The sequence below is a fragment of the Sceloporus occidentalis genome, unplaced genomic scaffold, assembly GCF_023333645.1.
Source record: "Sceloporus occidentalis isolate IW3139 unplaced genomic scaffold, rSceOcc1.0.p SCAF_117, whole genome shotgun sequence".
NCBI classification, from domain to species: domain Eukaryota; kingdom Metazoa; phylum Chordata; class Lepidosauria; order Squamata; family Phrynosomatidae; genus Sceloporus; species Sceloporus occidentalis.
The window spans coordinates 234950-262881 of record NW_028317097.1 but is presented as its reverse complement, the minus strand read 5'-3'; the positions used below and the strand labels follow the sequence as shown (position 1 = coordinate 262881).

At 43.1% G+C, this 27932-nt stretch overlaps 1 protein-coding gene across 3 annotated transcripts in view; it reads right to left on the bottom strand.

The window, feature by feature from the left end:
• LOC149282375 (arf-GAP with GTPase, ANK repeat and PH domain-containing protein 1) overlaps positions 1-27932 on the bottom strand; it is a 154751-nt gene that overhangs the window by 48916 nt on the left and 77903 nt on the right. For all 3 annotated transcript variants that reach the window (XM_089498233.1, XM_089498234.1, XM_089498235.1), the window contains exons 2-9: positions 26911-26969; positions 25836-25923; positions 20855-20940; positions 20142-20283; positions 19143-19277; positions 4412-4539; positions 4133-4288; positions 1180-1272 (exon numbers count right to left, since the gene is read on the bottom strand). In XM_089498233.1, the coding sequence (XP_089354359.1) occupies positions 1180-1272; positions 4133-4288; positions 4412-4539; positions 19143-19277; positions 20142-20283; positions 20855-20940; positions 25836-25923; positions 26911-26969 (887 nt within the window). The remainder of the gene's footprint in view (positions 1-1179; positions 1273-4132; positions 4289-4411; positions 4540-19142; positions 19278-20141; positions 20284-20854; positions 20941-25835; positions 25924-26910; positions 26970-27932) is intronic.

Sequence of the window (27932 nt, the reverse complement as noted above, 5' to 3'; positions counted from 1 at the left end):
GTATCTGTACATAGACTTCCGGGAATATAGAATCTATCCTCAAAACTAGACAGACGAGGGACAACAAAAAAAGAATTCGGAAAGGGAAAAAAGCTAAAACACAATCATGAAGGATACGTGTACAGAAGGAATAAGCATTATATTATACAGGAGGCATACACATACTGATACACGCATATATAACGCTAGCCGTATCCGATTGAACAGAGAGGGCATGGCACGGCCTTGGCTCTCATGCCAACGTATACAAAGAGAGATTAGGGTAGGGGTACCATTAGACCTGACTTTCAGAAAACACCTGCAAAGTTTCATTCTATATCCCTCATATAAGAGACACGGTTTCTCAGACTGATATCCGGCCGCTGGATACACGTTTGATGGAGACTACGGTGGTCTGTCGGATGCAGAGGCTGGAATCACACGATGTACATTTCTTCTCTGCCTCGTTATTAAGCCCTCACACCTATTGGATCCATACCAAAGCTTCTCCTCCTCGTTAGGCTACTAACGCTCTTTCCTAGGCTAATGTTTCACAGCTCCAGCTCCTGCTGGCTCTACTTTAAACCCCCCCTTCTCCCCAGCAAGTCACCAGAAAGAATTAATTAAGGCCGTTCATTAGGGCTGTAAATGCTCACTCGGGTAATGGAGGCCTAAATGAAACTGAACCTAATCAAAAGGTACAAGTACTTCATTAGCAAATTACAAACAGGGTCTTGCAGCTGACACGTTCAGTGTGGCTAATTGCCCGCCGGCCTTCAGAGGGGGGCTCATATTACCAGCCAAATCAAGCCCGTACATGGTTATCAGAGGGGGCTCCCTATCCCTCCCGCAGACAGGCACACAGAGGCCCAATCAAAGTATTCTGCACAAAGGCGTCACTTTGAAGCTACCTAGGCCTGGCCGCCTTCCCCTGAACAGCTCACTTCATTAGGGCCTGTTGTCACATGGCGCCTTCCCCTCCCCCTCTCACACCACCTCCTTATCCTAATGATCCCATTTTAATGTGCGCAGGATTCGTGCCTAATTGATGTCAAGTGAGCAACTCTTCTACATTCAGGGAGGGGGGCATCAAACACGGTGCAGAGAGCGGGGGCCTCGGAGACGAGACCCCGAGCGTGGGCTCCTCTAATTACACACCGGAGCCTGGCAGAGGGAGGCGGAGGCCGAGAGGAAGCTTACCTGTTTAATTGGTATTGCTCGCCCGCTGCCGATGCTGTCGGCTCTGCTCTCTAGACCTTTCTTATCTTTGTCTGGGTCGCTCCCTTTTCGAGACTGAAAAAAAGCAAAAGTTCACATCCCGTTAAAACCTCGGCAAACACGGAGCGTCAGGTCCCCCGGCGCGTCTCCCGCCCTCCCGTCGGAGCAGCTTCATTTAATCTGCTGTGGGTGCAGAATTAAGAAATGAAACCTTTTTTGGAGCAGTCGGACAGCAAGCTGTTGCAGGATCCGGGGCCATTTGCAGAGTGATTACTCTTCTATTTTTGGCTACAATTTTTACCGACAAAAGGACAAGCAAAGCACCTCAGAGTCACACGGGTAGCGATGCCGAAAACAACCAATTTGCACTTAGCGCAAGTCTGCTTTAACCCCTCAAAGTGTCAGAGAGGTGAACAGCCAACTACTCCAGGTATTCTCAGCGAAAGCTGCTGTTCAATACATCGCCGAGTCCCTTATCGGACCACTGACGTATAACGTCCTTAGACCAAGAATCAAATGACATGAGGCTCCCCTGGGGTACGGTTGCTACCTAAGTATACTCTACAGATAATATTACACAGCAAGTGGGGCCTGTGTTCCCGTGTTGAATCTTTAGAGTAAAAGCTGCTTCGCACAAGGATCTCCATAGTATCGTTACAGAACTTAATGCCCCGGGCTACCTGTTACACCTCCGGCGTGTAAATGCCCTTGGCGTTTGCGAATGAAACAGAAGCCAGGATCTCAAATGATGCCCATGCTTGTTTAGCATTTCTATACTGTTTAGACACAGGGTCATGTTAATGTTGTAAAGGCTACGTTGTGTATACGGAGTTTATATTTCTGTAGACATCTGTAGAGCTCCAAGATGAAAAAAAAAATCTTATCCGGAACACTTTGACTAGATATTCACCAACAGGCCATAAAAACAAAGCAATTGCCACCACTTTTTTCTGCCTCCCTACGGATATTCTGGCAAAAGGTCTTCTTGCAACACTTGGACTTCCAGAGGTGTTTTTGGGGCCAAATGTATTAAGTTCCCTTATACAGAACGCTGTCAGTGAGCAAACTCTAATGTGAGGAAGGAGCAGTACATCTCTCACTCTGCAGAGTAACTAACCCTGACAGCTGCACTCCATTAGCCTGCCCAGCAACCACTAGGAACAGTACAGCGCTGTGCCCGGCAGACACAGGGTTAAGCCCTTTGGTGCTGAAAAGGCAGGCGACGCACTCAACCCTACATATGGTTGAATAAATCTAATAACATGGGACGTACAAGAATCCTGGCACTGAAAAACGTTAAAAAATACATCGCTGAATAGTTTGCATGGCTCATTAAAGATGGTTGTCTGCAGACAACTTTGTGCTCCATGTCCAGAAAGAAAGAAAAAAAAAAAGAAAAAAAAGACGAGGGGATTCTTAGGTGAGGATCAAAAAAAAAAAAAAGTGTGATTTCTACTGTTAGAGATTAATTGGAAATTTTTAACAAATACATGTTAAATAAATACATATACCGTATTGGCTCGAATATAGGCCGCACTTTTTCCCCCCACTTTAAGTCTTTAAAGTGGGGGTGCGGCCTATATTCGGGGTCTAGCGCCCGACGCCCGGGACTGCCGGGCAGGCAGCGGGGTTAGGATACAGATCCCCCGCAGCGGTGCAGGCGACCTGCATCCTACTCTCCGATACGCTCAGACAGCCACTTTCCACGGGGGGTGCCGGCACGGGAGGTTGTCTAAGCGCATCGTGACCGTCCGCACGATGCGTTTTACCTCTGCCCCCAAGACTTACCAGAGCAGACGCCCAGGTGTCTTGCGGGGCCGGAGGGGGACATCTACGCAATACACGTATACAACTGAGTGCCGGCACCGGAAGTTGTATACGCGTATTGCGTGGATGTCCCCCGCCGGCCCCGCAAGACACCCGGGAGTCTCCTTTGGTAAGTCGGGGGGGGGCAGAGTGGCAGCATATCTCGGGGGGGGCAGAGTGGCAGCATATCTCGGGGGGGGGGGGACAGAGTGGCAGCATGTTTTTTGGGTGCTTTTTTAAAGAAAAACTTTTTAAAATAGCACCAAACTTTTAGGGTGCGGCCTATATACGGGGGCGGCCTATATCTGAGCCAATACGGTATATAACAAATACAAAAATGAAGATTAGCCAGTCCATTTGCACTGATACAAGTAACACATCCGCTTCTGGAAATACATAGAACGGGAATTTACGGATGGAGCTGCAGTGCCTTGTTTTCTGCTGCCACCTGGTGGGCATAAACGTGACTTACACAAATATATCACAATCCGTATGCTCCATTGTGCTTTTACATGGGCCTTTATTTTTCAGGTGTCATTTAGCAATTACATATGCAAATAAGTCAAATTAATTTCAATTAAGTCAAACTTCTCCAACTTATTTCTAAAGTCGATTGGACTCGCACTGCCATTTATATTATTGTAACACTCCTGTATGCTTTCCGTTTCTTTGTTAGTAATCAGCCTTTTTTAAAGTATTTACTAAGCATGTGAAAACTGCGTCACACGACAGTGAACTTCAAATTTTTTTGTCCTTTTATGTGTTTTTAAAAAAAAAAAAAAATAAAACCTTTTCTATGGTGAATATAAAATATCCTTTCCTGTAACCTAAAAGGATGCTCCGTGTCATCTCTGAAGTTCCAGCTGTAAAGAGATCTTTCAGTGGCACAGCTGGACATTAATGACTGAGACCACGACTCACATGACAGGTAATAGTGAAACTATTCACTACTCCACTTGCTGGGTTCCATAGCTTAACTTACAGAGAAAACCCTGCTCCGTCATGGACAGCCTCCTTAATAGCTATAGAAGAATGAAGCAGCTCAGAGCATGTCGCCCAGAATCTGTTTCAATTAAACGGTAAGCCATATTATGTGGCTCCTGACATTAAGTACGTGGCACTGACTCACCGTGAAAAGGTTGGATCTCCGCTTGGATTGCTTGCGGACAGGAGTGGGGGTGCTGGCAGTTGGGGGTACATCAATCCTCAGCTCCTTCTGGCTAGTGCTCGGGGTGGAAGGGACAGATGAAGAATAGTCACTTAGACTCCCTCCGCCATTACTGGTCTGCGGAGACAGTGAACAAGAAACAGTGTATTCCGGATATTCGTGTGCATGTTTAAATGGTTTATTCATATGTATACACATGTGTACCGTGGGTGAACGAGCATGCGGCTGTTTATCGCATACCTGGCTTATGTGCACAGCAGACACCTGTGTCGAGCAAACAGACGTGTGGCTGGGAGAGTTTGGCAGAGACTTGCAAGGACCAATGGAGAGCTGCTGCTTCTTACGGGTTGCTACAATTTTCTGGGCCACTGGAAATAGAGAACACAGAAGATATGTGGATGGGAATGGAATAGAGAAATAGCGTAAACAGGAAAATGGGGGCGGAAGGAGGGAAAGTGGCAACAAACAAAAATAGTGAAGAAAGACAAAGAAAGGAAGAGACGGTCAGAATCGTTACAAAGGAACCTTATAGACACAGCCGCAGATTCAGCTTCAAACCAATAAAATAAAGCATTGGCAGTTCAGGCGTTCACAGTATGTATCATGTCACGTCCAGCCAGGAACCCTGCACACGATCAATAGATTATCACTCTCAGTGTATTCTGTGGACTTAACTCTCTAACTTATTCCTCCCTATAAAGCATGTTGCGATTAATACTTAGAACCATTTGACAGCTAAACTGTTTTGTGGTTCTATAGCACACGCACGGTCACACACACACGGTCACACACAGTCATTCCGGCTTTCAAGCTCCAAACTGCTGAGAATGACTAAAGTACATGTTGGGAAGACATTTATTGTGATTGATCGCCCATAAATATATTAAAATCAAATATGGAAGGGATTTATTGCATCTCGGAAAAAATGCACAAGGATATTTGTCAAATTATTGTCGAGAGGATTACGCACAAGTACATAAAGCACGTTATATATATATATAGTCACATACTTAAGTCATTTAATATTTTATATATAGAGTAGCAAGGACATCCTATATACTTAAAATTACATATTCATATTTAGGAAGCAATATGGTATTTAAGGGGTTTTGGCCCAAATTAAAACTGGTGAGTGTGTGATAGAGGTGGGACGGCACCTTTAACAGTGGAATTAGTTTTTGGGCAATCATTCCCCTCCCCCACTGCCCCCTGAGCTCCGCTAGGCCAGTGCAATGAATCCTGCAATAGCCATAAAACATCGCCCTCACAAAGCCTGACACTCTCTCCTGGCCTCCCTCCCTCTCTTGCAACATTAAAACAAATTTATCTTCATTTATGTCGCAATTACCTCTCTGGGCTGTTAATTTGCTGGAAATGGAGCTATTCTTTAATTGCTCCTATTAATGGGGGGATTTAAATGCGAGAGTAATAAGCTGTTACCTTCAGAAGGGGGACAAAGTCACCCACAGCATAACAGAGGAGACAAGAACTCTCCGGAGGTCTCTACCCCAAAATCAGGGGGTGGCTGCTGGGACTGAGAGGGCCTCCTGTCCTGTAGTGATCAAAGAGCAGCTTTAACCCTTTAATGGATAGGAACTGCAGCTTCCATTGTGCCACAGCTGAACTCAAACGGTACGGGAACATTTATTATATTTGCTGTGAAAACACTGTATTAACACAATTTTCAAAAAGCTCTCAATGAGAGAGACAGGGGAAACAGATGAGTAGGTACTCATTGGATACAAATGTCCCTCAATAATAGATCACCTTCAATAATAGATATAAAAAAAGCAGAAAACTCAGCCAACAGTTCTCTTTATTAATGGAAACATTTTCCCCTCTAATTGAGAGATTTTTGAATATTTATTGTTACAGAGTGGAGTTCACATTTATAAGCAGCTCCGGTGATCCTTTGCTATATTAACACAATTTTAAATGAAAAAAATTTATTTTATTAAATGGTTCACCTTTATTACCTATATCAGATCTTTTCAAAAAATTGGTGCTAGTTTTTTAATTTTTTATTATTATATATTTTTTTTAACAGTGCTAGTTTTAGCATGTTTATGTTTTCCGATATCTGCATATTAGCCATTTGTATGTCTTCTAACGGCTCAGGTGTAACTGCCCAGACACTAACTCTGTAACTAGTGAAAGTCTATGGAGGAACATCTATCTATACATATATACACACATATGGTAAGAGACACACAAAGGTTATGCACAGGGCATGTTAGTGCTGAACAGGAATATACGGTCACTAGCGGCGATCCAACACACGGCTATGACCATGTCAGAGCACACGTAGTAAGCTAGTGTCCCACAGTAACCCAACTCACGATATACAGTATTAGAAACAATACTGATCAACCAGACCATCTGGAATGACATCTCTACAGCCCAAGTACCCAATGGACACATAACTGCTTCTTAACATAAGCATATCTGGGATCACAAGGTTTTTCTTTTGAATCCTAAATAATAAATTGACACAGATGGGGTGTACTGCCTGGCCATGCACGCAAAGCGGTCTCGCAGTCACAGGTACCCACTGCTGCCACCTGGTGGTAGGATAGTGTTCATGCAACAAATAAATATTAACTTTTTCTGATCAATCCATAAGGTTTGATTTGAGCTCCCAGTACTCTGTAAGGGGAGATATTTGGGAGATGGTTCAGAGAGGAGGTTTTACAGCATGTGGAGAAATCATGTAACCTCACAAAATGAAAATGTTTTGGATACAAAGGCTGTTTGAAGGCGCATGCAGCATTTACAACCATCAACGGTCACAAAAGGTATATCACTTAGACCTAAACAAAGAGCTCTGTATATACCTGTCACTTAATAAATGTGTTAACTAGTTTAGATGCTTAAAATGTGTCAATGAAACAAGGACTTTTACCCACCTATTCTAACCTAAAACTATAATCGTAATCACAGCACCGACCCCTGTGCACACTGGACTTGTAAGACATTCATCCAGAAGAACCCTGCTATCTTCTCATGCATAGAGTATGGAGCTCTAACCACACCTGCAGCTGGTGAACCTACGCCGTCGGTAGATACAATTGAAGCCCCTGTGACTCTTGTGCCTCTCTCATCTCATCAGGAGTCAGACAGAAACCTTCTCCTTCTCAACATGTTTGGAATATTTATGGGTTGAGGATTAGTCCAGAATCACTATTAACATCTCGTTCTGAAGCTTCATTTTGCAGCTCTCTCACCCTTGCACAACTCAAAGCTCATCCAGACAGACAAGTAATGCCCGGAGGGCACATTAATATACCTCAAAGGTTACAAGATATGGCCTGTTGGCTCCTGCCTGCTTATTTCATGGGTTATTACCAACCTCTACTAGTCAGAGGCTGTATGTTATAGAACGACAGCACCACCTGCTGAATAGAACAGGAACTGCAGCGCTCATATTTAATATATCGAGAACAAGTTTAAAGCACAAAGCAAGTATATTTTCTCCATACTAACTATAACCGAATCACTGCAGATTCAGGTGATGGCTACACTGGTTATGTTTTTACAAGTTTAGATTTGGTTAGTTTTTTCCTATCTTTTTTGTTTTAAATCATGATTGATTTTTTTGGATTGTAAACTGGCAAGCAGGGCCCTCTTTACAAGGTGTATCAGTGCGTCTTGTTATTTTGTAACACCTTTTGAATGTATGTATATTGTATTAAAGAACTGTGAACATTGTTGGTGCTATATAAACGGACAATAACTTGTATTATATGCGAGGACATGTGTGTGTATAAGATTCTGCATGTAACCGTATGTTATTGACAAACATGAACAAGAGAAGGTAGTAATTGCTTACTGCCCAACAAAGATAATGTGCTTTTTATGACGGATTACAAGGGTCTGGCTTTTTTTTACCCTTATCCACCCGACGTACAAGATGTACCATGTTTTTTTGTCATAGATGCTGTGTGTTATAGAAACAGTTTCCAGTCAACTTACAGAATGTGCTGGGGCCCCCGATCAATGTCTATTAGAACATATCAATTTCATGTGAAAATCAATCTATGCGTGCAGTTATATATGGAGCCAAGGAACATTTTTTTTATTTTTTACTAGCAAATATTAATTCACATGTAAACTAGTTTTTCATATTAAAAAAACTATGATTGAGAAAAATGCATTTCTTGTTTTTATTTCCTTTTACTCCAGATATGCCTTATACCTCCTATATGCCACTCTGCCTCCCTGACATGCCGTATAGACCCCTATATGCCGCTCTGCCCCCCCCCAGGCATACCAATGCATCCCGAGACTTGTCCCCCATGCTTCAGACTCCCTGGTGTCTAGTGGGGGCAGCTGGTGAACGTCTGCTGCTACCCCGGCACTTCCGACAGGGCTTCAATGAGAGAACGCCGTAAGGTCATGTCATGCCAGCACAATGTCATAAAAGTGGAAGTGTTGGGTACTGCTGCTGCCTGGCACTTCCTCTTGGGGTTCTATGGTGAAGCACTGGAAGGTCATGTCACGCTGGTGCTCGGCCATAGAAGTCCCGACAGCAATGCCGGGCAGCAACAGAGTTTGTCTGCGTATATCGTACAGATGTCCACTGCCGGCCACAGAGGAGGATCCAGGTCCTCTGCATCGCAGCGAGACGGCCTCAAATACAAGAGGAGGGGTATTTTCTGAAAAAAACATTGTCGTACATTCAAGCAAATACGGTATATTCAACCTGCAGAGGGAGCTCAGAGTTCTCAGGAGGGCCGAAGAGACCCTCTTCAGAACAGGTGGTTGGAGCCATATTAAATATGGTGCATGTTGACACTCCATAGAGTTAACAGTGAATTCTGTAGGATTACATACTTTGTTATAAAGGTGTAGCCAGGCAATGGAGAGAGTAGGAGTAAAACAAAAGTATAATAAAGTGACAAATAAAAATGAGTAGGGCCTTGTTTACAGTGGGTGGGTTATGTGGGAGTGATCACAATTAAATCCCCCCTAATATTCACCATTAAAGTAGTAACCTATGATCAGAACCTTGTGTTATTCTCGGAGCTATATGATGGGGAAGCCTGCCAATTCAACATCAATAACTGAAAACAGGGACCCAGACTTTAGAGCCAGTAAATGTGGAATGCGTTCTCTGTATACACCACTTGTGAACACATCTGTTTCAACCGTTTCGATTGAACATCCTGCTCAGGTTGGAATATCCAAAACCGTGGCCTGTTTCCAGCACCTAAGGCCAGGGAATCATCGGCCTTAGTCTGGGGACACATTAAACAATATGTATCATACTGAGGAGGATGTGCTAAAGAAAAAAATACAATGTACATTCATTTTCCCTAACATGTACCAGTATTTTAAAATAATACGAGAATTTTTTATGCGCTACGCTACTAATATGCTAACGTGCGACTGAAGCTGAAGTTGCCCGCAGCATTACCGCTATTGGATCATTATAACGAAATTAAGCTCTCATGGCGTGTTCTGAACAGTTAGCAGCTGGGATGCAGGACTGGGCTAGAAACACACATAATGTACTTGGAAATTAGTAATCCAGATGAACGCTGGCTTTTCCTTAGGCACACTGTCATTTAAAGCCGAGCGAATGCAATTTACTAATAGACCTGTCCATTTAATGAATTCCTTGTAACGCTCCTGTCATTCCAAAGTGCAAACATAAAACAATAATCCGAAACCAGATACCATGAATAAGGGAAGCGCGTGAAGATTAATTTAATAAACCACTGTTTTTTGGTACGAGTACCATATATATATATATATATATATAAATTATTTTTTATTTTTTTTTAACACTTTTTCGCAAGCCAAAAAGGATAAAAAGTGAGTTTTATACCAGGGGTGCTGGTAGGGTGAGGCAGTCTAACCTGGGCAAGCTGCTGCGGGCCGGATAAAAACCTGTGGCTGTAGATTGGAGACCCCTGCATTAAAGGAACAGTAAACCCCAATTGGATTTTAAATTAAAAGTAAATGGAAACGAGGGGATATAGTGACTGGTTTACAACCATAGAAACATAGAAAGTGGCGGCAGGTTCATACGGTGCTATTCATGGAGAAGCTGCACAGTACTTAAAAGCACATTAGTCTTGGGATTTGCTTTACGGATCACTCAAAGGAAACATGCTGCTTTAACACTTCACCCAGTGCACAATGTTCTGCCCATGCACTGTGCTTAGAGAATGTGAGGGGCTCCCTGTAGGTACACATTCTGCTAGACAGTTACTGTATTTGCCCAAAAATAGGCCACACTTTTTTCCCCCCACTTTGAGTCTTTAAAGTGGGGGTGCGGCATATATTCGGGGTTTATCGCCCGACGCCCAGGACATGCAGTTCTGGGCGCCGGGTGGATGTTTTTTTCCCATTTAGCAGCGCTGCAGGGTACATAGATGCATGTAGACAACCTCCGATGCCAGCACTTCCGCCGGGGCTTCTATGGTGGAGCAGCGGCGTGACATATCCTTCCAGTGCTCCACCATAAAAGCCGCGGCGGAAGTGCCGGCAGCAGAGCTTTACTTGCATCGCCATAGCTGGTGACAAGCCGGCCCCGCTAGACACCAGGGAGTCTGGGGGTGCATTGGTAAGTCTGGGGGGGTGTGATATATCTAGGGAGCAGAGTGGCATATCAGGAGGGCAGAGTGGTATTTCTAGGGGGCATAAAGCATATCTGGGGGCAGATTGGAATGTCTAGGTGGCAGAGTGGCACATCGGGGGGGGGCAGAATGGCATATCTATAAGGTGCATTATGAATTAAGGGGGGGCCTTAAAATGGCTATTGGTTTTCCAAAATTCTGTCTGTATGTAACATATGCTGACAACGCTGCATAATAGATACCAAACATGTTAAAATACATGTATTCCTGTGTATTAGGTAAAATACTGTTTTACCATTCCACTAATGTGTATTTTTTAAAATAGCACCAAACTTTTAGGGTGCGGCCTATAATCGAGCCAATACGGTATATTTTTTTTAGTATATCAGTAGTATACATATAAAGGTTGACATCCTCATTCAAAGATAGTTTCAGCAATAGATGAGTAAGTGACTTAGCAAGTACAATGTATGGGGGGATTTTACACGCTGATCCAGCTCTATCCTCATCTGGGGGAATTTAATAGTAGGGAACCAAACAGAGTTGGTTAATCGTGGGAGACACAAAAAGAACAACCCATTTGGGTCCTGGGTTCCCAAGACATTACAGAGCACATCACCCTTAAAACTTGGAGCTGTTCTTCCAAAGCAGAGCCATTTAATGATGTGCAAAATACACCGGGGGATCATGGAGCGCAAAACTAATTGTAGCTCAGCATAAATGGCACTTGCCTCATCTGCAGACTTTAAAGGATTCCAGTAAAGTTAAGGATATAGCCCCAGTTCCTAGAATGTTTGGAACCTTGTCTCTTGTCGCTGTGTGTAAAGGGCTAACTTACTTTTTTGGTCTCCACAGCAATGCCCCTGGTTTACTAATGGTGGTTACTACATGAAAATATGTCAGGATACAACAAATTCTCTGTTAACCCATTCAGTTCTTGGTAATCTTACAGCAGTGAACAAAATACTTTTTTCTACGCTAGGAGAATACATATGACTTAATTGTATACAATACATGTTCACATTTGTGTTCAGTGTTAACAGAACAAGAATGAAAAAAGAACCCTGTTGACACGGGAGCCTCCGTGCCATGGGCTCCTGGACGGGACTGAGTGCCAGCTTCCTTACTACAGACTACGGGCCCTGGTACAGAGTGCCACGTTATCCAAATCATAAGAAACTGTGGAGCTCGGAAACAGATTTGGGGTTCCTGCATTTTGGGACTGTGAGTGTTCCTAGAGTCACCCTAGACCCCAGTTAATGTTATCCTTTTGTGTATTATTAACCCCTTAATGACCTTTGCCGGTTCAGGACCGTCATGACATAACGGTCACTAAATGACCTTTGACGGTCCTGAACCGTCAAAAAATTAAATAAGCTTAGAAAGTGATCAACGATCACTTTCTTCGCTTAAACGGCGTTACTGTAATGCCTCGATGTCGAGGCATTCAGCAAGGCCGAGATCGGCATCGGGGGCCATGTCTGGCCCCTCCCCGGGGCGTCAACAGCCGCCATACATTGTATGGCGGCGGACGCCCGTTTTAAAGCGTTTAAACTTAAATGGTGTCGCTGGAATGCCTCGATCAGGAGGCATCCAGCGACACCAAACACTTACCTCTGGATGGGCTGTGACCGTTCCGGAGAGCGGTCACAGCCGCAGCTGCCGGTGTTCTTCGCCATCAGCAAGATGGCGGCCGCCCTGTAAAAAAAACAATCACGTTTTAAAAGTTCGCTAGATGGTCTCCAGACCCTCTAGAGACTTCTGGCTCCACTTGCAGGTACTGCATTCAACCATGCAAGTCAATGGAGCCTAGCTTTCTAATCACAATGTGATTAGTAAAATATTCAAAATTATGCAGTGATGTCACTAGATGAACCATCCAGTACCAGCAAAATGTGTAAAAAAAATATAAAAAAAAGTATTAAAAAAATAAAATAAAAAAATAAAGTTTATTATTTTGAGCAAGTGCTAAAATTTCTCAAAAATCTCAACAAAGAGTTAAAATAAAAGCACTTCAAATACCCAAGGGGTGTCTAATATAAAAAAAATGGCTGATGGGGTAAATTGGAGTGGCCGAGCTCAAAGATAGGGCATAGGTACAGACTTTCCAAAATGGAGAAAAAAAGCGCACTTCCCAAATGTGGCATTTTAAATCTCAAACATCCCGACAAACCCATGCATCTCGGGTATCACTGCACTCAGGAGATGTTCCTGAACACACATTGGGGTGTTGTTTGACAGTGACATATACCAGAACCTGTATATCTATAACTAAAGTACAATTTGTGTGAAAAAAAAATGTAAAAAATTACTATTACAAAGTTTGACAAAGTGTAGTTGTATAATTGGTGCATGGAAAGGGTTAAAATAACAGCATTTGGCATACCCTGGGGTGTCTAGTTTTCAAAAATATATGGTTTGAATGGGTTAAATTGAGTTAACCGGCTTCAAAGATGTTCCAAAGAGGAGATGGAGGCAGAATGACCAAATGACCACCTGAATTATGCATGCCCCAAAAGTAGCCTTTTACCAGCCAAACAATCTGACAAACCCATGCATGTTGGGTATCGCTGTACTCAGGAGATATTCCTGAACACATATTGGGGTGTTGTGAGACAGTGGCATATACCAGGACCTGTATATCTATAACTAAAGTACAATTTGTGTGGGGAAAAAAAAAAATACTATTACAAAGTTTGACAAAGTGTGTTGCATGGAAAGGGTTAAAATAACCGCATTTGGAATACCCTGGGGTGTCTAGTTTTCAAAAATATATGGTTTGAATGGCTTAAATTGAGTTAACCGGCTTCAAAGATGTTCCAAAGAGGAGATGGAGGCAGACTGACCAGATTTGTTAAAAAAGATTTGGAAATCATAAAACGCTGCTTGTACTTATTGCCCTATAACTTACAAAAAACAGCAAAAAACATAAAAACATTGGGTATTTCTAAACTCAGGACAAGTAGTAGAATCTATTTAGCTAGTTTTTTACTTGCTTTTTTAGGTGAGTAAGGCTAGGTTTCCACTTGGGTTTTTGTCATGCGTTTTTTTTCTTGATGAAAAACGCCAAGAAAACTGCCACTGCATTCTCCTGCGTTTTGGCGTTTTTTTCTGGCGTTTTAGCCTTTCTGTGGAAATTGCTTTTTTTGACCTTAGGCAGTTTTTCCAGCCTTTACAAGTTAGAAGTTTCACCCAGCTAAAAGGGATTAGGATAAATGGCAAGTATCTGCCCCCTGATGTCATTTACTTGGTAGAGTTCTACTTAAACGCCCCGGCGGACCCTTTTGTCTCTTTTCTGTGGTTTGTAAGGCCTGCTTTATTCCGAATGTCTGCTCCTCTAGGAAGATTGGCCCCAAATGATGGTGCAAATTGTTTGCTGTTGCTTTTGGCACGCAGGATCTAGTTGATGCATCGCGTATGTTTGTTTGTAATGGCATGTTTGTTCCAAATGGTGTAGAATTCAATATGAACTTTGTTTTGTGTGAAACTGTTTGTTTCCAGCCTATTTCTCGTAGGACACACAGATACTGGGTCCATCCTCTGCATTGTAACTGTGGAAAAAACTCCATAAAAAACGCCAAGGCAATAAACCCACATGGCTTTTTCATGGCGTTTTTTCTCTCCCATAGACTTCTATTGGAGAAAAACGCCATGATTTCCTTGCAAAAAACGCCAGAGTGTCAACATGCTGCGATTTTGAAAAACTGCCACAGAGCCCAAAAAAGCAGAAAAATGCCAAAGAGGACTGAAAAAACGGCAAACAAAAAAACGCCAAGTGGATATGGCATTCTGCGATTTCCTATTGAAGAACAGCTAACATCTGGCTGCAGCGTTTTTTCACAAAAAAAACGCCAGGTGGCGCTATTGGCGTTTTTATGGGTGTTTTTAGCAAAAAAAAACCAAGTGGAAACCTAGCCTAAAAGATTTTTCAAATAAAAGTCATAAAATGTGTTTTTTCAATTTTTCACGTTTTTTTAATTTTTTTTTTTTATAGTAAATAAGATGATACGATCAAAATAATGGTATCTGAAGAAAGCCCATCTTGTCCTGAAAAAAACTATATAACTTATGTGGGTGAGGAAAAAATTACAGCTGAACACAAGCACCACAAAAGTGTCAAAACAGCCTCGGTCCCGCAGGGTAACAAAACGAAAAATGAGCCCGGTCCTTAAGGGGTTAATAAAAATGTATTTTATTATTGCCTTATTTCCTAACCATTTACACACAGCACACTAAGGTCTGGGAGATAATTTAATCAAGACAATGTGTATTCCTTATCTTAGTGGTGTGTGTGTCCCTTTGTATTGTTAATCCCTCTACTGCCCCTGTTGTCTCTGGGAGGCAGTAATCCCAGTATCTTGTTTTATGTAAATGTGTGTTTTGCTGGATATATCCAGCCGTCTGTTTCTAAAATAAATCAGTTAAATCAGAGACTAAAAAAGTTAAAATTATATACACTGGATAAACGGCGTCTCAGAGGGGATATGATAACATTATACAAATATATGCAGGGCCAATATAAAGAGCTCTTCGGTGACCTGTTCATTAACAGAAATATACAAAGAACAAGAAGTCACCCTGAGACTGGAAGAGCGCAGGTTTCATAGACGACAAAGGAAGGGATTCTTTACAGTGAAGACAATAAAGGTATGGAATTCACTTCCAAGGGAGGTGGTGTTATCCAATACATTAGATACCTTCAAAAGGGGCCTCGATATTTTCTTAGAAAGGCATGATATACAGGGATATAAACAGAATAACATTATTATTTTAGAGCTTCTTGTTCCAAGGAGAAATCCGATTGCCTCTTGGAGTCAAGAAGGAATTTTTTTTCCCCTGATGGCAGAATTTGAAGTAGCTTAATTAGGGTTTTTTTGCCTTCTTTTGGATCGAGAGTAGGAAGGTTAGGTAGAAGGGTTGAACTTGATGGACTTAGGTCTTTTTTCAACCTTATGAACTATGTAACTATATGTAGTTCTCCTCTTGTTGTACCTAAAGACGAGTCTTGCCTGGTTATTTGGGTGCTGGATAGCGATATCCCTTTACTTTGCTTGGGGATATTTCCGACGGATTGCGGTGGTTTGTCCTAGCGGGATAAGTAATCGGAGAGGGACAACCTGAGGTCCCTGGTCGGTCCGTCACACCAGTTCTAGAACGCCTGAGTATTGTAGAGTTTTTTTTTTACGATGGCTCCATGACCTAGGTTTCAGTTTGATATAAACGTTCCTGTTTGTTTCCTTTGGTTTTCTAAACTTTCCTTTCTGAAAACAACATTGTGGCTTTTATGATAAGAAATGCACGTTCCCGTCCCACACCTTGTAAGAGTGCTATGGAGACAATGTCACTTCTGGCATCAGAGATCATATGAGTAATATCTACTTCAGTATGTGCTATTCCTTACAACCCCAACAATAACCAGAGGCAGCCCTCAAATATTACCGTTGCAAATGTATTAAACATACACTTTCAAAAGCACCACAAAGAATCATACCAAAATGGTATATTACACAGGTAAAATGATCTAGAGTCATGGTTCTATGGTTTAACATATCAGGACATAATAAAAATGATCTGTTCCTTAACGGGTCTAAAATTAGGTGAATACAACCTCAGATGAACAACACATGACATATTACGATTACGATGATTTACTCAAAAATAAAGCCAAAATGGAGAAGCCATGTGTGAAAACTAACTACACCCTTACTGCTTCCATAGGAATTGAGCTGCTAAGTAGCAGACAGGTATTGTTAATCAAATGCCCTTGATTAACTGATCATCAGCAAGTGTGATCACCTCCATAAAAGCCAAAGTTTTAGTAGTTTTCTGGTCTGGAGCATTGGGATGCGTGTTAACAAAATGCCAAAGAGGAAAGACATCAACAATAATCTTAAAGAAGCAATTTTTGCTGCTCATCAATCTGTAAAGGGTCATAAGGCCATTTCCAAACAATTCAAAGTCTATCACTCTAAAGTGAGAAAGATTATTCAAAAGTGGAAAACATCCCAACAGTGGGCTTGCCTGCTAATGCACCAGATTAAGTCATACAGAAAACGAGTACTTAGTTTTTCACACATGGCTTCTCCAGCTTGGCTTTATTTTTGTTGAATAACTTATAACAGTGTAATATGTCATGTGTTGTTGTTCATATGAGGTTGTATTTACCTAAATGTTTTAGACCTGCTAAGAAACAGACGATTGTTATTATGTCCTGATATGTAAAACATTAGAATTCAAAGAGGGTGTACTTTCTTTTTCACACAACTGTATGGTACTCCCTCATTAGTGTGCAAGGGCGAATTTGACATGTGGTGTGTGTCATTACTGCCAGAAGATGGAGCTCTTGCATTAGATATCAGCAGATTTCAAACATTTCTACTAATAAAATCACACACAAATTACCACTGGAAACAAACCCCTCATGTATTTTATTACAAAACTTCACATACTGTATTATTCCTCTACAATGTAGAGATTGTAGCACAGACTTCCACTCTCAGCTACAGTGGATACAAAAAGTCTACACACCCCTGTTAAAATGCCAGGTTCTTGTGATTTTAAACAATGAGAAAGATAAATCATGTCAGAACTTTTTCCACCTTTAATGTGACCTATAACGTGAACAATTCAATTTGAAAACAAACTGAAATCTTTGAGGGGGAAAAACAACTCACAATACCCTGGTTGCATAAGTGTGCACACCCTTAAACTAATACTTTGTGGTAGCACCTTTTGATTTTATTACAGCAATCAGTCTTTTTGGGTAGAAGTTTATTAGCATGGCACATCTTGACGTGGCAATATTTGCCCACTCAGCTTTGCAAAAGTGCTCCAAATCTGTCAGATTGGGAGGACATCTCCTGTGCACAGCCCTCTTCAGATCACCCCACAGATGTTCAACTGGATTCAGGTCTGAGCTCTGGCTGGGCCATTTCAAAATGTTAATCCTCTTCTGGTGAAGCCATGCTTTTGTGGATTTGGATGTGGGCTTTGGGTCGTTGTCGTGCAGAAAGGTGAACTTCCACTTCAGCTTCCTAACGGACGCCTGAATGTTTTGTGCCGAAATTTCCTGGCATTTGGAACTGCTCATAATTCCCTCCATCCTGACTAAGATTCCAGCTGAAGAAAAACAGCCCCAAAGCATGATGCTGCCACCACCATGCTTCATTGTGGGTATGGTGTTCTTTGGGTGATGTGCAGTGTTGTTTTTGCACCAAACATACCTTTTGGAATTATGGCCAAAAAGTTCAACCTTGGTTTCATCAGCCCATAACACATTTTCTCACGTGCTTTTGGGGGACTTGATGTTTGTTTTTGCAAACTTCAGCTTGGATGTTTTTCTTTGTAAGAAAAGGCTTCCGTCTTGCCACCCTACCCCATAGCCCATTCATATGAAGAATATGGGAGATTGTTGTCACATGTAGCGCACAGCCGGTACTTGCCAGAAATTCCTGCAGTTCCTTTAATGTTGCAGTAGGCCTCTTCTAAGCCTCCCTGACCAGTTTTCTTCTCGTCTTTTCATCAATTTTGGAGGGACGTCCATGTCTCGGTTGTGCCGTATTGTCTCCACTTGATGATGACTGTCTTCACTGTGTTCCATGGTATATCTAATGCTTTGGAAATTCTTTGGTACCCTTCTCCTGACTGATATCTTTTAACAATGAGATCCCTCTGATGCTTTGGAAGCTCTCTGTGGACCATGGGTTCTGCTCCAAGATGCAACTAAGCAAATGTCAGGTTAATCCTACTAGAACAGCTGAACTCTGTGATTAATCAGAGTCACTTTAAATGATGGCAGGTGTGTAATGACTTCTATTTAACATGAGTTTGAATCTGATTGGTTAATTCTGAACACAGCCCCACCCTCAGTTATAAGAGGGTGTGCACACTTATGCAACCAGGTTATTGGGAGTTTTTCCCCCCTCAAATATTTCAGTTTGTTTTGCAAATGAATTGTTCACGTTATAGGTCACATTAAAAGGTGGAAAAAGTTCTGACATGATTTATCTTTGTCTCATTCTTTAAAATCACAAGAACCTGGCATTTTAACGGGTGTGTGTAGACTTTGTATATCCACCGTACTGTAGATAAGCAACTTAAAGCAAACAATTTATTTCTGGTGACCATGGAACAGTTTTGAAGTGCTGATACTGGTAGCAGGTACTTACCGTCTTTAATTCAACTTGTGACAGGGATTAAGGCATTTTGCGCAAATACTATTTCGAATACTGCCCATATCCACACACTAGGTTGCTATTAGTCTGATATTTTTTGCGTATCATCTTCGTATATTATTTGTAACTACAGCATTGATAAATTGCATAATCCGTGTTTATTAAATACATCACTTGCCATCCATTCTAGCTGTGCTTGTAGCTCATACTTACCATCCTGGAAGACTCGTTCCACATTTAGCCCATAGGTGGCGCATGTCTCATAGTAAGTGCACCTCTTGAGGTCATTGGAAAGCTTCCGTGCGCGCCCGTCATCTATAACACGAGGATTACTGCAACTGATGGCGTCTATTAGGGGAGAGGTAATAAACACCAGGCTGTCAGCTCTGGAGGACGGTCACATCATCCACATGTACAATTCATGTACATACAGGTAAATGTTTGCTTCTGGTTTAATGCTAACCAAACAAATGCATGATTAGATCCGACACTGAGAAATCTAACTTCTTCTACATATGAAAACTGGGGTATTGATATGCCTAAGTTTCATAAGTTGCAGAACCATCTAGCTTTCGTTTTTTCTTTAAAGCCTGTGTACAAAAATATACTTAGTACTCTGCTGTACATAACGGAAAGACACATGGACAAGTCGACAGACCCCGAATTCATTATACCCTGGTAGATAATTTTAAAGTGTTAAAAGAGGAGTTGCTAGGCTTTGTTAAGAAAAATCTAAGACTTATGCATGGCTACCTTCCTTTTATTTATTAGACAGGTGTCAGAAATGAAAAAGAAATCAAACATAGAACTTAAAAGTTGAACACCAAATTACAAAAACAAAGATAACAAATAGACCAGTGCTTTATTGAATTATGGTTTATCTCCTATGTCACCTTTCGCCTTTAAATCTTACTGCACTGAACCATCACACCTTAGGGTTCTTTACCTGTGAGACGCTGCCACTAAAAAAACCAAAGAAAGTAGTTCTAAACTAAAGATACATATTGGGTGTATGATTATCACAGTCAGTCACTAAAATTCAGTAACTTGGTTAGTTGTTTCTGAGAATTAGAACTAGTTATTTTATGTCATATTTATAATGTTGCAGTTAGCTACGCTCCCTGTAGAGGGTGCTATGCTGCCATTAATGAAAGGCCTCTGTTACGATAATGTTTCTTTTAGTTTGGCAGAGCAGATGCCACATTCACTTACCCTGAGTGCCCACCAGCACCATTGGAATTTCGTTGGTGTTGCGGTAGTTGGCGAGGCGGCTGTAGTAGTGGTAAACAGTCTGGAAGCTGATCTCATCTTCCAAGCTGAACACAAAGATTACAGCATCCACCCACATGGCAAACTAAACAAGGAGAGAGACGGGAAAGCGAGGGAGTAAAACGATACAAATGACAGACTGGAAGACGGTACAGGTCAGTTCAGGATGACCAGGAAATCGGGAGAGAGAGCAAAGGAAGCAGTGGAGGGAAAAAAGAAGGTAGGAGTAAAGAGGAAGTAACTAAGGTACTGGAGGTGAGCAAGGTTATGATGTGTCCACAATATGAATGAGGCAAGTAAATATTTAAAGCAATTTTGGAGATCTGGAAGCTACAGATCATATTTGCCCTTCAAGCTGAAATGCATTACGATAAAGAATGGTGGTCTGCTTTCCAAATGACGCAGCTTAATACTAGTGTAGAGGATGGTTTATCTCCAGTCCTCAGCAGCCCTAGTACAGGTCTTCTACTTTTCCTCACAGGAACAAAAGTGGCCCTATGTGGACAGGTGCGGACAACATGAGATTCCAGTGTACTTCTCTGAGAAGAGCCAGGTATTTGAGGATCAATGCTGGGAAATTCTGGTCAAGAAAAGTCATAAAAGATAGAGCTTGGAAGGTTTGTAAAAGTAAAGTCAAACCGGGGGAGACCCGTTACCTGTGCTTCTGGAGGTCCTCCCTCATCCCTGATCAGCAGAAGGTAGCTTTGTCCATCAACCACAATTTCTTTCTTGAACCTACCACCTGCCACATTAGTAAAATAGTTAAATATACAATAAACAGATGAGGGGCAATAAAAGGGATGAAGAAACGTATCAGGTCTTTGCTTGCGGAAGAAGTTCTGTAATCCAGCAGATACTGAAGTTGATTGGGTGCACAAGGTGAGGAATACCAGATCAATTTACAGGCAGATAACCCGTACATGTACTATCCTCAACCTTTTACTTTGACATAGCCTGTATGGGCTAGATTAATATGTTTAGATTAATAAAATTGAAGAGAACACTTTCTGTGATGTGTCCATAATTAGTAAAATAACAGTGGGTAGAACATGGCTTCACTGGTAGGAATTCCTACAGAACAAACTGCCTTTTCCCTTCAAACCATGGGCTACGTATCTGGGCTAAAACCCAGTGGCAGCTCGGGCAGGGTGAGGATGGTGGGACCAGCAGAAAGAGGTGATGCTGCCCCCCAAACGCTGCTTTAACAATGAGCTGCACGTCTCTAACGCTAAATGGTGCATTTTCTTGTGTCCCTGACAGGAGAATATTCTTCCACAGGGAAAGCCTGGTTTGGTCCAAGAGGTGGTTTAAATGAGAGGTCAGGAGACAGTAACAATACGGCTAGGACCACCAGACAGGGCAGGGCTGCTATCACACAGCTAGTAATGTGCAGGGAACACGCAAACCATAATGGATTTAAAGGGACCTGGCGTTAAATCCTCCCCACCTGGAATAAAACACTTTCCTAGTAGCAGCCCTGCCCTGGAGGTGGATTCTACTACAGAGGAATCACAGGATGAAAGATGTGGGACCAGAACAGGACAATGAGAGACTTAAACAGCGACAAAGCAGAACCACACAGTGACCCAAACACCCCACGCACCAGCCACCAGCCTGACCTACGCAGAAAGCACCATTAGAACCATCATAATCAGATTACATCTATATTCCTAAAATCCACAAATCTATATTCGCAAAGAACGTCTTAAAAAACTGAACAGGTTGCCAATCACTCCGGATTCACACTGTCCATACAACGCACCATACGTTTAGTACACCCCCCCCCCCCCCCCCCCGCGTTACTGCAGACTCCTAGCACCAAGCACATTCAATCAATCAAGCCGAGTATCTCTAAGAGAGGCTTCTCCGGGCTCCTAACATGATCTTAAGTGCCTCTTTCACCACAAGCAAAACCAAATCACGGTGGCCCGGAGGCCCAACACTTGACCTCCACGATATTAGGCTATCAGTAGGGTAGATGCAGGCGCCCAATCTGTGGAACGCGGGACTCAGTCTCAACACCCCAGCAATTTTTCACTATCACAGACAAATATATCATTAAGAGAAGATAAGGGCTGACACACAAGACAACTGTGGAGGAATTATTCACTAAATGTGGAGTTAGCAGGTGAGCTGTGGTAAAACCCACAGGCTTAAAGTGGCAGTAATACTGGGGCAAAGGGTGTTTCACTTAGAATTGCTGCCTCCTGGCAGACGGTACCCCGGGTATACTGCGCATGTGAGTGCGTGCACACGGAACATCACCATGCATTCTCCCCTAGCCCAGGAGCACATGATTAAACCTTCTCCGCTGCCATCAGATGCTATTTAATCAGACAACCAAGTATCCTACCTAAAAACAGGGTGGAATGGGTGGACGCCCTGCATATAATAACCCTTGTACAGCGCGGCGGAATATGATGGCGCTATATAAAACAAATAATAATAACAAGGTGTGAGGAACACAAGAGAACCAAGACGTTTAAGGGGTGTCTGGTTTTTATCATTTGAGGTTAAAATCTTCACAAAGCGGCTTCTTTAACTGAGTGAAGGTAAATTCCTGCTGTGTATCTGGGATGCCAGAAAGGGAGCAATGTGTTTAGGTTGCTATTCCCCCCGAGGCTGGGATCCCAACTGGGATCCTATTTGGAGTTTCCATGCGGCCCCTTTTGCTGACATTGTGTTCGCCAAATGCCCACCGTAATGCACGACTCCAAAACAAAATTTACAGGCGGAACAGGCATCATGTAGTCCGTTTTGGAGCAATGCATTACATGGCTTGCCAGACTTTTAAGTGATAATTATTCTTTACCACTATGAGTGCCACGGGGTAAACTAAGGTAAAGGGTACCATTCAACGCACCATCCGCCAATCCGGCCCCCGCTGTGTTAAAACCGTAATGACATTGAATTAATTTGGAATTTGGGTGTCCCCACCAACAGCAAGTGTTTGCGGACCAAGTATATGGGATGAAAGAAAAAAGCACTGACAAGAGAAAGAGCTGTAAGATACAGAGTACAGACGATCCGAGACAGAAAGAGACACGGAGGGTGGAGGAGTAAGGCTCAGGGAAACGGACAGGGATGGGTCAGATAAAAGCATATCACGAGCGGAGAGAAGGATGAGAGATCTGTGTGCTGTACTTATAACATGACAGATAAGCTATGGACAGAGCCGCTTCGCTCCAGTACCGCTTCAGCCATCACATCAAGAGTAAAGCCATATACTGGAGCGGAGGATGAACTCCCTCCTGAGTGATGTCACCCCGGGAGGGCCTGCGTCTAGACACTAATCACTGACAGGTTGGCTCGCTATCAAACTTTGGTCAAAGATCAACAATGTTTTACTGAAAAACAAAAGCAAATGTACTATTAAAAACTATTTGAGAACTTCTACCAGGTTTTGAGACCAAAACACGCCAGTTACGGTGATCCTCCCAACGCGCCGGATATTGTTACCCCCGATCCTCGTTATAGATACCCCTATTCCAGCCCACCTGGCTGTAACTCGCATCCCACCACGCATGGCGGTTGATGTCCACAGCTGCTGGGGAGCCACAGGTTTCCGAACAGTGGCTCAGTCAGTGGGCCTGACACAACGCTCAATAACACTTGGTAACATTAGACGGATGATGCTTCTAGGTGACAGAGTCTAGCGGGCGACAGTGGGGAGACAGCGGGAGTGGGATGAGAGTAACCCGAACTAGGTGATGCACAGGGACACAGAGAGATACAAAGATGGAGGTACACAGAAGGAGGAGCAAACTCTACGTCGGATATCTCAGCCGCCTCTCTGTCTCCTCCGCCCGTAGAGAACGTATATTTACCTGCATCCATATCTGCAAAGAACCAACGGGACAGGCAGTAAGGGAGAGAAGGAGCGCAGCCAGTCACAGACCGGCCACGGACGTACACAGTATAAAGAAGACAGATGCAAGCGGTACCCAAAGCTACAGGTCACAGGGGTCAGAGGAATACTAATCAGGCAGGTACAGAAATAAGGTCCGTTATATCACAGACACACTTTTCATATTAGGAAACAAGCAGACAAAGCCTGGCATGGAGAATGGACTATATCTCCACTATGCATCAATCCAACCAGCAACGTCTAATCAGCAATTCAATAAACAAAACGCATAACTTTTTAACATTAAAGGGAATCTATCACGCAAAATGAGATTGGCTTGTTTCATTCCCTGGTCACTAAAACGATTTTCGTTGTAGATGTCGGATATAAACCACAAATTGTCATGAATGAAGCAAATGTAGCGATCAAGCCAAAAACACAATTGACGCATTATGCACAGTAATAAGACAACGAACTGTAACGATGTAGAATCATTTGTAGAATGCGCTTTCATCCTGATCTGTACTTTCACATATACTGTGATTGGCGGAATATACTGTGTGCTTTACATTTACTATTTAAACACACGATTACCTTTAATGGGGACCAGGTATGAAGCAGACTGGCGCTTGTATTATTTTACTGGAAAGATATTTTTAACGTGCCTTGGGACGTCTTATTACAGAGGTACAGATGCGCACAGACTAATTAACCTACCTCTGGGCCCCGGGCTACTTACAACAGCAGTTAAAAAATGTATGGAAAAAATACTAAACAAAAGAGGTCAAAATGACTGAGCAGATTAAAGCTCAGTTACCTGGTAACATGTCTATAATAAGCATACGCTAATGGAACATCTTCCAGCGATACTGGGGGAAACCACCACGGCGGTTGCATCTTTCACATGAATGAGTCTGTAAAATGTCAAATTAACAGAAATAGGGATTCTACACAAAGATTTTGTGTATAAGCAGAGCCGCCTATTAGAGGACTGCATTGGGAGGCGGGACCCGCCAAAAAAACTTGGACGCAGGCGGTCTTGCTGGTGCTGCGGGTGGGAGCGGGCGGTCAGGCACCGTACCTGCGGGTCCCGGTAATCTTGCGCAGCCCCGCAAGGCTGCCTTCTCGCTGCTTCCTTACAGTGTCTCTCTGTTGCTCCGCCCAGGAACAAAACGGAGTCACGTGATGTCACTTCCCGTGACTCCGCCTTGTTCCTGGGCAGAGCAAGAGCAGAGACACTGTGAGGGAGCAGGGAGAGGGCAGCCTTGCGGGACTGGGCGGGAACTCTGCAGCTCAGGTAAGTAGGTGGGCGTGATTGGCCACAAATGTGGCAGGAGCGGGCGGGATTGGGCACACATGTTGCGTGAGCGGGCGGGAGTGGAACACCCACATTGCGGGAGCGGGCAAAAAAAACAGCGGGAGCGGGATTAAAAAAGCTGTCCCGCGCAGGGCTCTACCGCCTTTTGTTCTTGTGCTAAAAAAGACTGTAATTGGTCTAGGTTGGTGATATAAGAATTGCAAATGAATCCATGGACAGCAGCCAGAAATTCAAACCGGTATATGTGTAAAGAAGCAATGCGTTTGACACCACGAAGCACATTTTGATGGCAGATTCCCTTTAATGTTCTTATGGTACATTTCCTTCTCTGCCCGCATACAGTTAACTTACTAATGGGAAACAGTATTTATTCAATTACGTTTTCCAACCCCGCAGGCTCTCCAGGTGTTCGCAGTCCAGGCGTAGGATATGAAAAGCATCATGTCACAGGGGAGATAAGATCGGCACTCACCTTCCGGGGACTCCTCTTGCACGTAGGTACCAGTGAGGTACCGATGCACCAGCGCCGACTTCCCACTGGCCAGGTTGCCCACGATACCCTGAGACAAAGCAAAGTTATAGAACGTTTAAATGCAGAGAAGATCTCCCACTCCCAGTAAACCAGCCGGCAGCACCGTTCAGCAGCCGCTACCGCGAGGGTAGGTCCAGCACCTTACATCATAAACCAGACGGAGCTGCTCCTAAACTCTCACAAAGGGGCCTCGGAAATGGTGATGAGATACTAAAGAAAATAATGTCTAGAATAAACCTTAGGCTGCTTTACACACATATTAATGAGGACCGATGTGGCACCCGTGTTAACCCTTTCACTTATTTCACGACATGGCTTTGACTAGTGCATACTCCACTGCGAGTGTTGGGGGAGTTACAGGCCTTCGGGATTACCCTCAGACGGTGATACCTCGCATCTCATGAATCTGGTCACCTCTACTCCATGGGGAGGTCTAGCAGTCTCTCTCGGCAATGATTTAGAGCGTGTCCTGCATGAACAACTACCACAGGCCTGCACAACACACAAAGGGCTTTCAGACAGCATTAATAGCCATGCAAAGAAAGGGCTTATAGATAGACTGAAAACGTGTGTGTGTGTGTGTGTGTGTGTGTGTGTGTAGGTATGTGTGTGTGTATGCATGCGCGTGCATATGGTTTCCTTGATGCAATATATAGGTGGGTTCCTGCAAGTTCAGAATAATTATGTATGTAAAATAGAGGGACAGGGAGAAAGAAAGATGACACTAGAATGAAAAAAAGAGAAAGATGGAGGGCACAAGACAGAGAGAGAGAAAGAAGAAATCAAACTTTGTTTAAAGCCCTTTACTGACGCTTCTATCACCAGTTCTGAGGAGGGGTATACCGAGTGCTGATACACCGACAGCGTGCCATTTCTAGAGCAAACCCCTCGCTTTAAGCTGGTATTTAGGATGAATACGGTTTTTATCTACTCACCACTTAGTAGTCACCCCCCCCCCCCCCCCACACACACACATATGGGATTAATAAGAGAGAGGCAGCAGCCCCCCACTCACCACTTTGAGCTCCGGCACAGCACGGCTTAGTGTCCATTCTTGACTATTTACAAAGGCATCTGAAAGACAAAAAAGGCAACGTCACAAAGTTAGGAAGATAACTTGTGTCAACAACAATCAAACAATACACTGCATGATGGCCTCTTTTGTATTAAATGGTTAAATGTCTCATTGGATCCGTGCATTCATTTAACACTTCGGTGGCTTGTACTAGAAGCAGAGAATTCTTTTATAGTGCCACGTGAATGGAGAAAGACTGACCTAAAGATGTTGCCTGTATAAATAAACTCCAGCTAAGCTGTTTACATAACTTTAGAAAAGATTCCCCAGGGTTATTGCCGGTCCAGCCAAGGATCTGGATAGAGAATATTCCCTTTAACTTCACAGTCCTTCCACTCCCACCCACTCGGGACAGATGAGTAAAGCACACTCTAACACGACCTAAATCCACAGCTGGAACACTCATACACTTGGTCTTTAACACTTCCAGCTGGTCCAAGATCCCCGTTATTGGCTGTGCAGAGATCCTTCCATTATCTAACTTGGTGCTGCTGGGAACAGACCCAAGGTTCAGAAGTGCTGGCCGCTCTCTGTGTAGGGTTAATGTTTGGGTTCCATATCAGAGCTTTCACTACACGGAAACTCCAAGGAACAGCACATCACGCAAAACTTCAGAAATTCTCGAGTTGTATTGGTCTTGCACATGTAAAAGGTCTGGAGTCATCCCTCGCAACACAAAGCAGCATCACGGTATCTCACACACAAATATTCTTATCTGAATGAAAAATATAACTAGCTGGACACAATTATAATGTAAAGCAAATATATTTGGCTCCAGATCTACAACTTTCCATAGAGGCATTTAGAAGGTTGAAAGCTCTCAATTCCTCCTCAACAGAACCACCAGAAACCCTATATGTGTCAGCCTCAGCCTCCTGCGGCACGATCTGACACGGTTATCCCAAAATAGCTGCGATAAAAAGCTAAAACCCACTGGAATCAGCGCGAGAACACTCTATAGG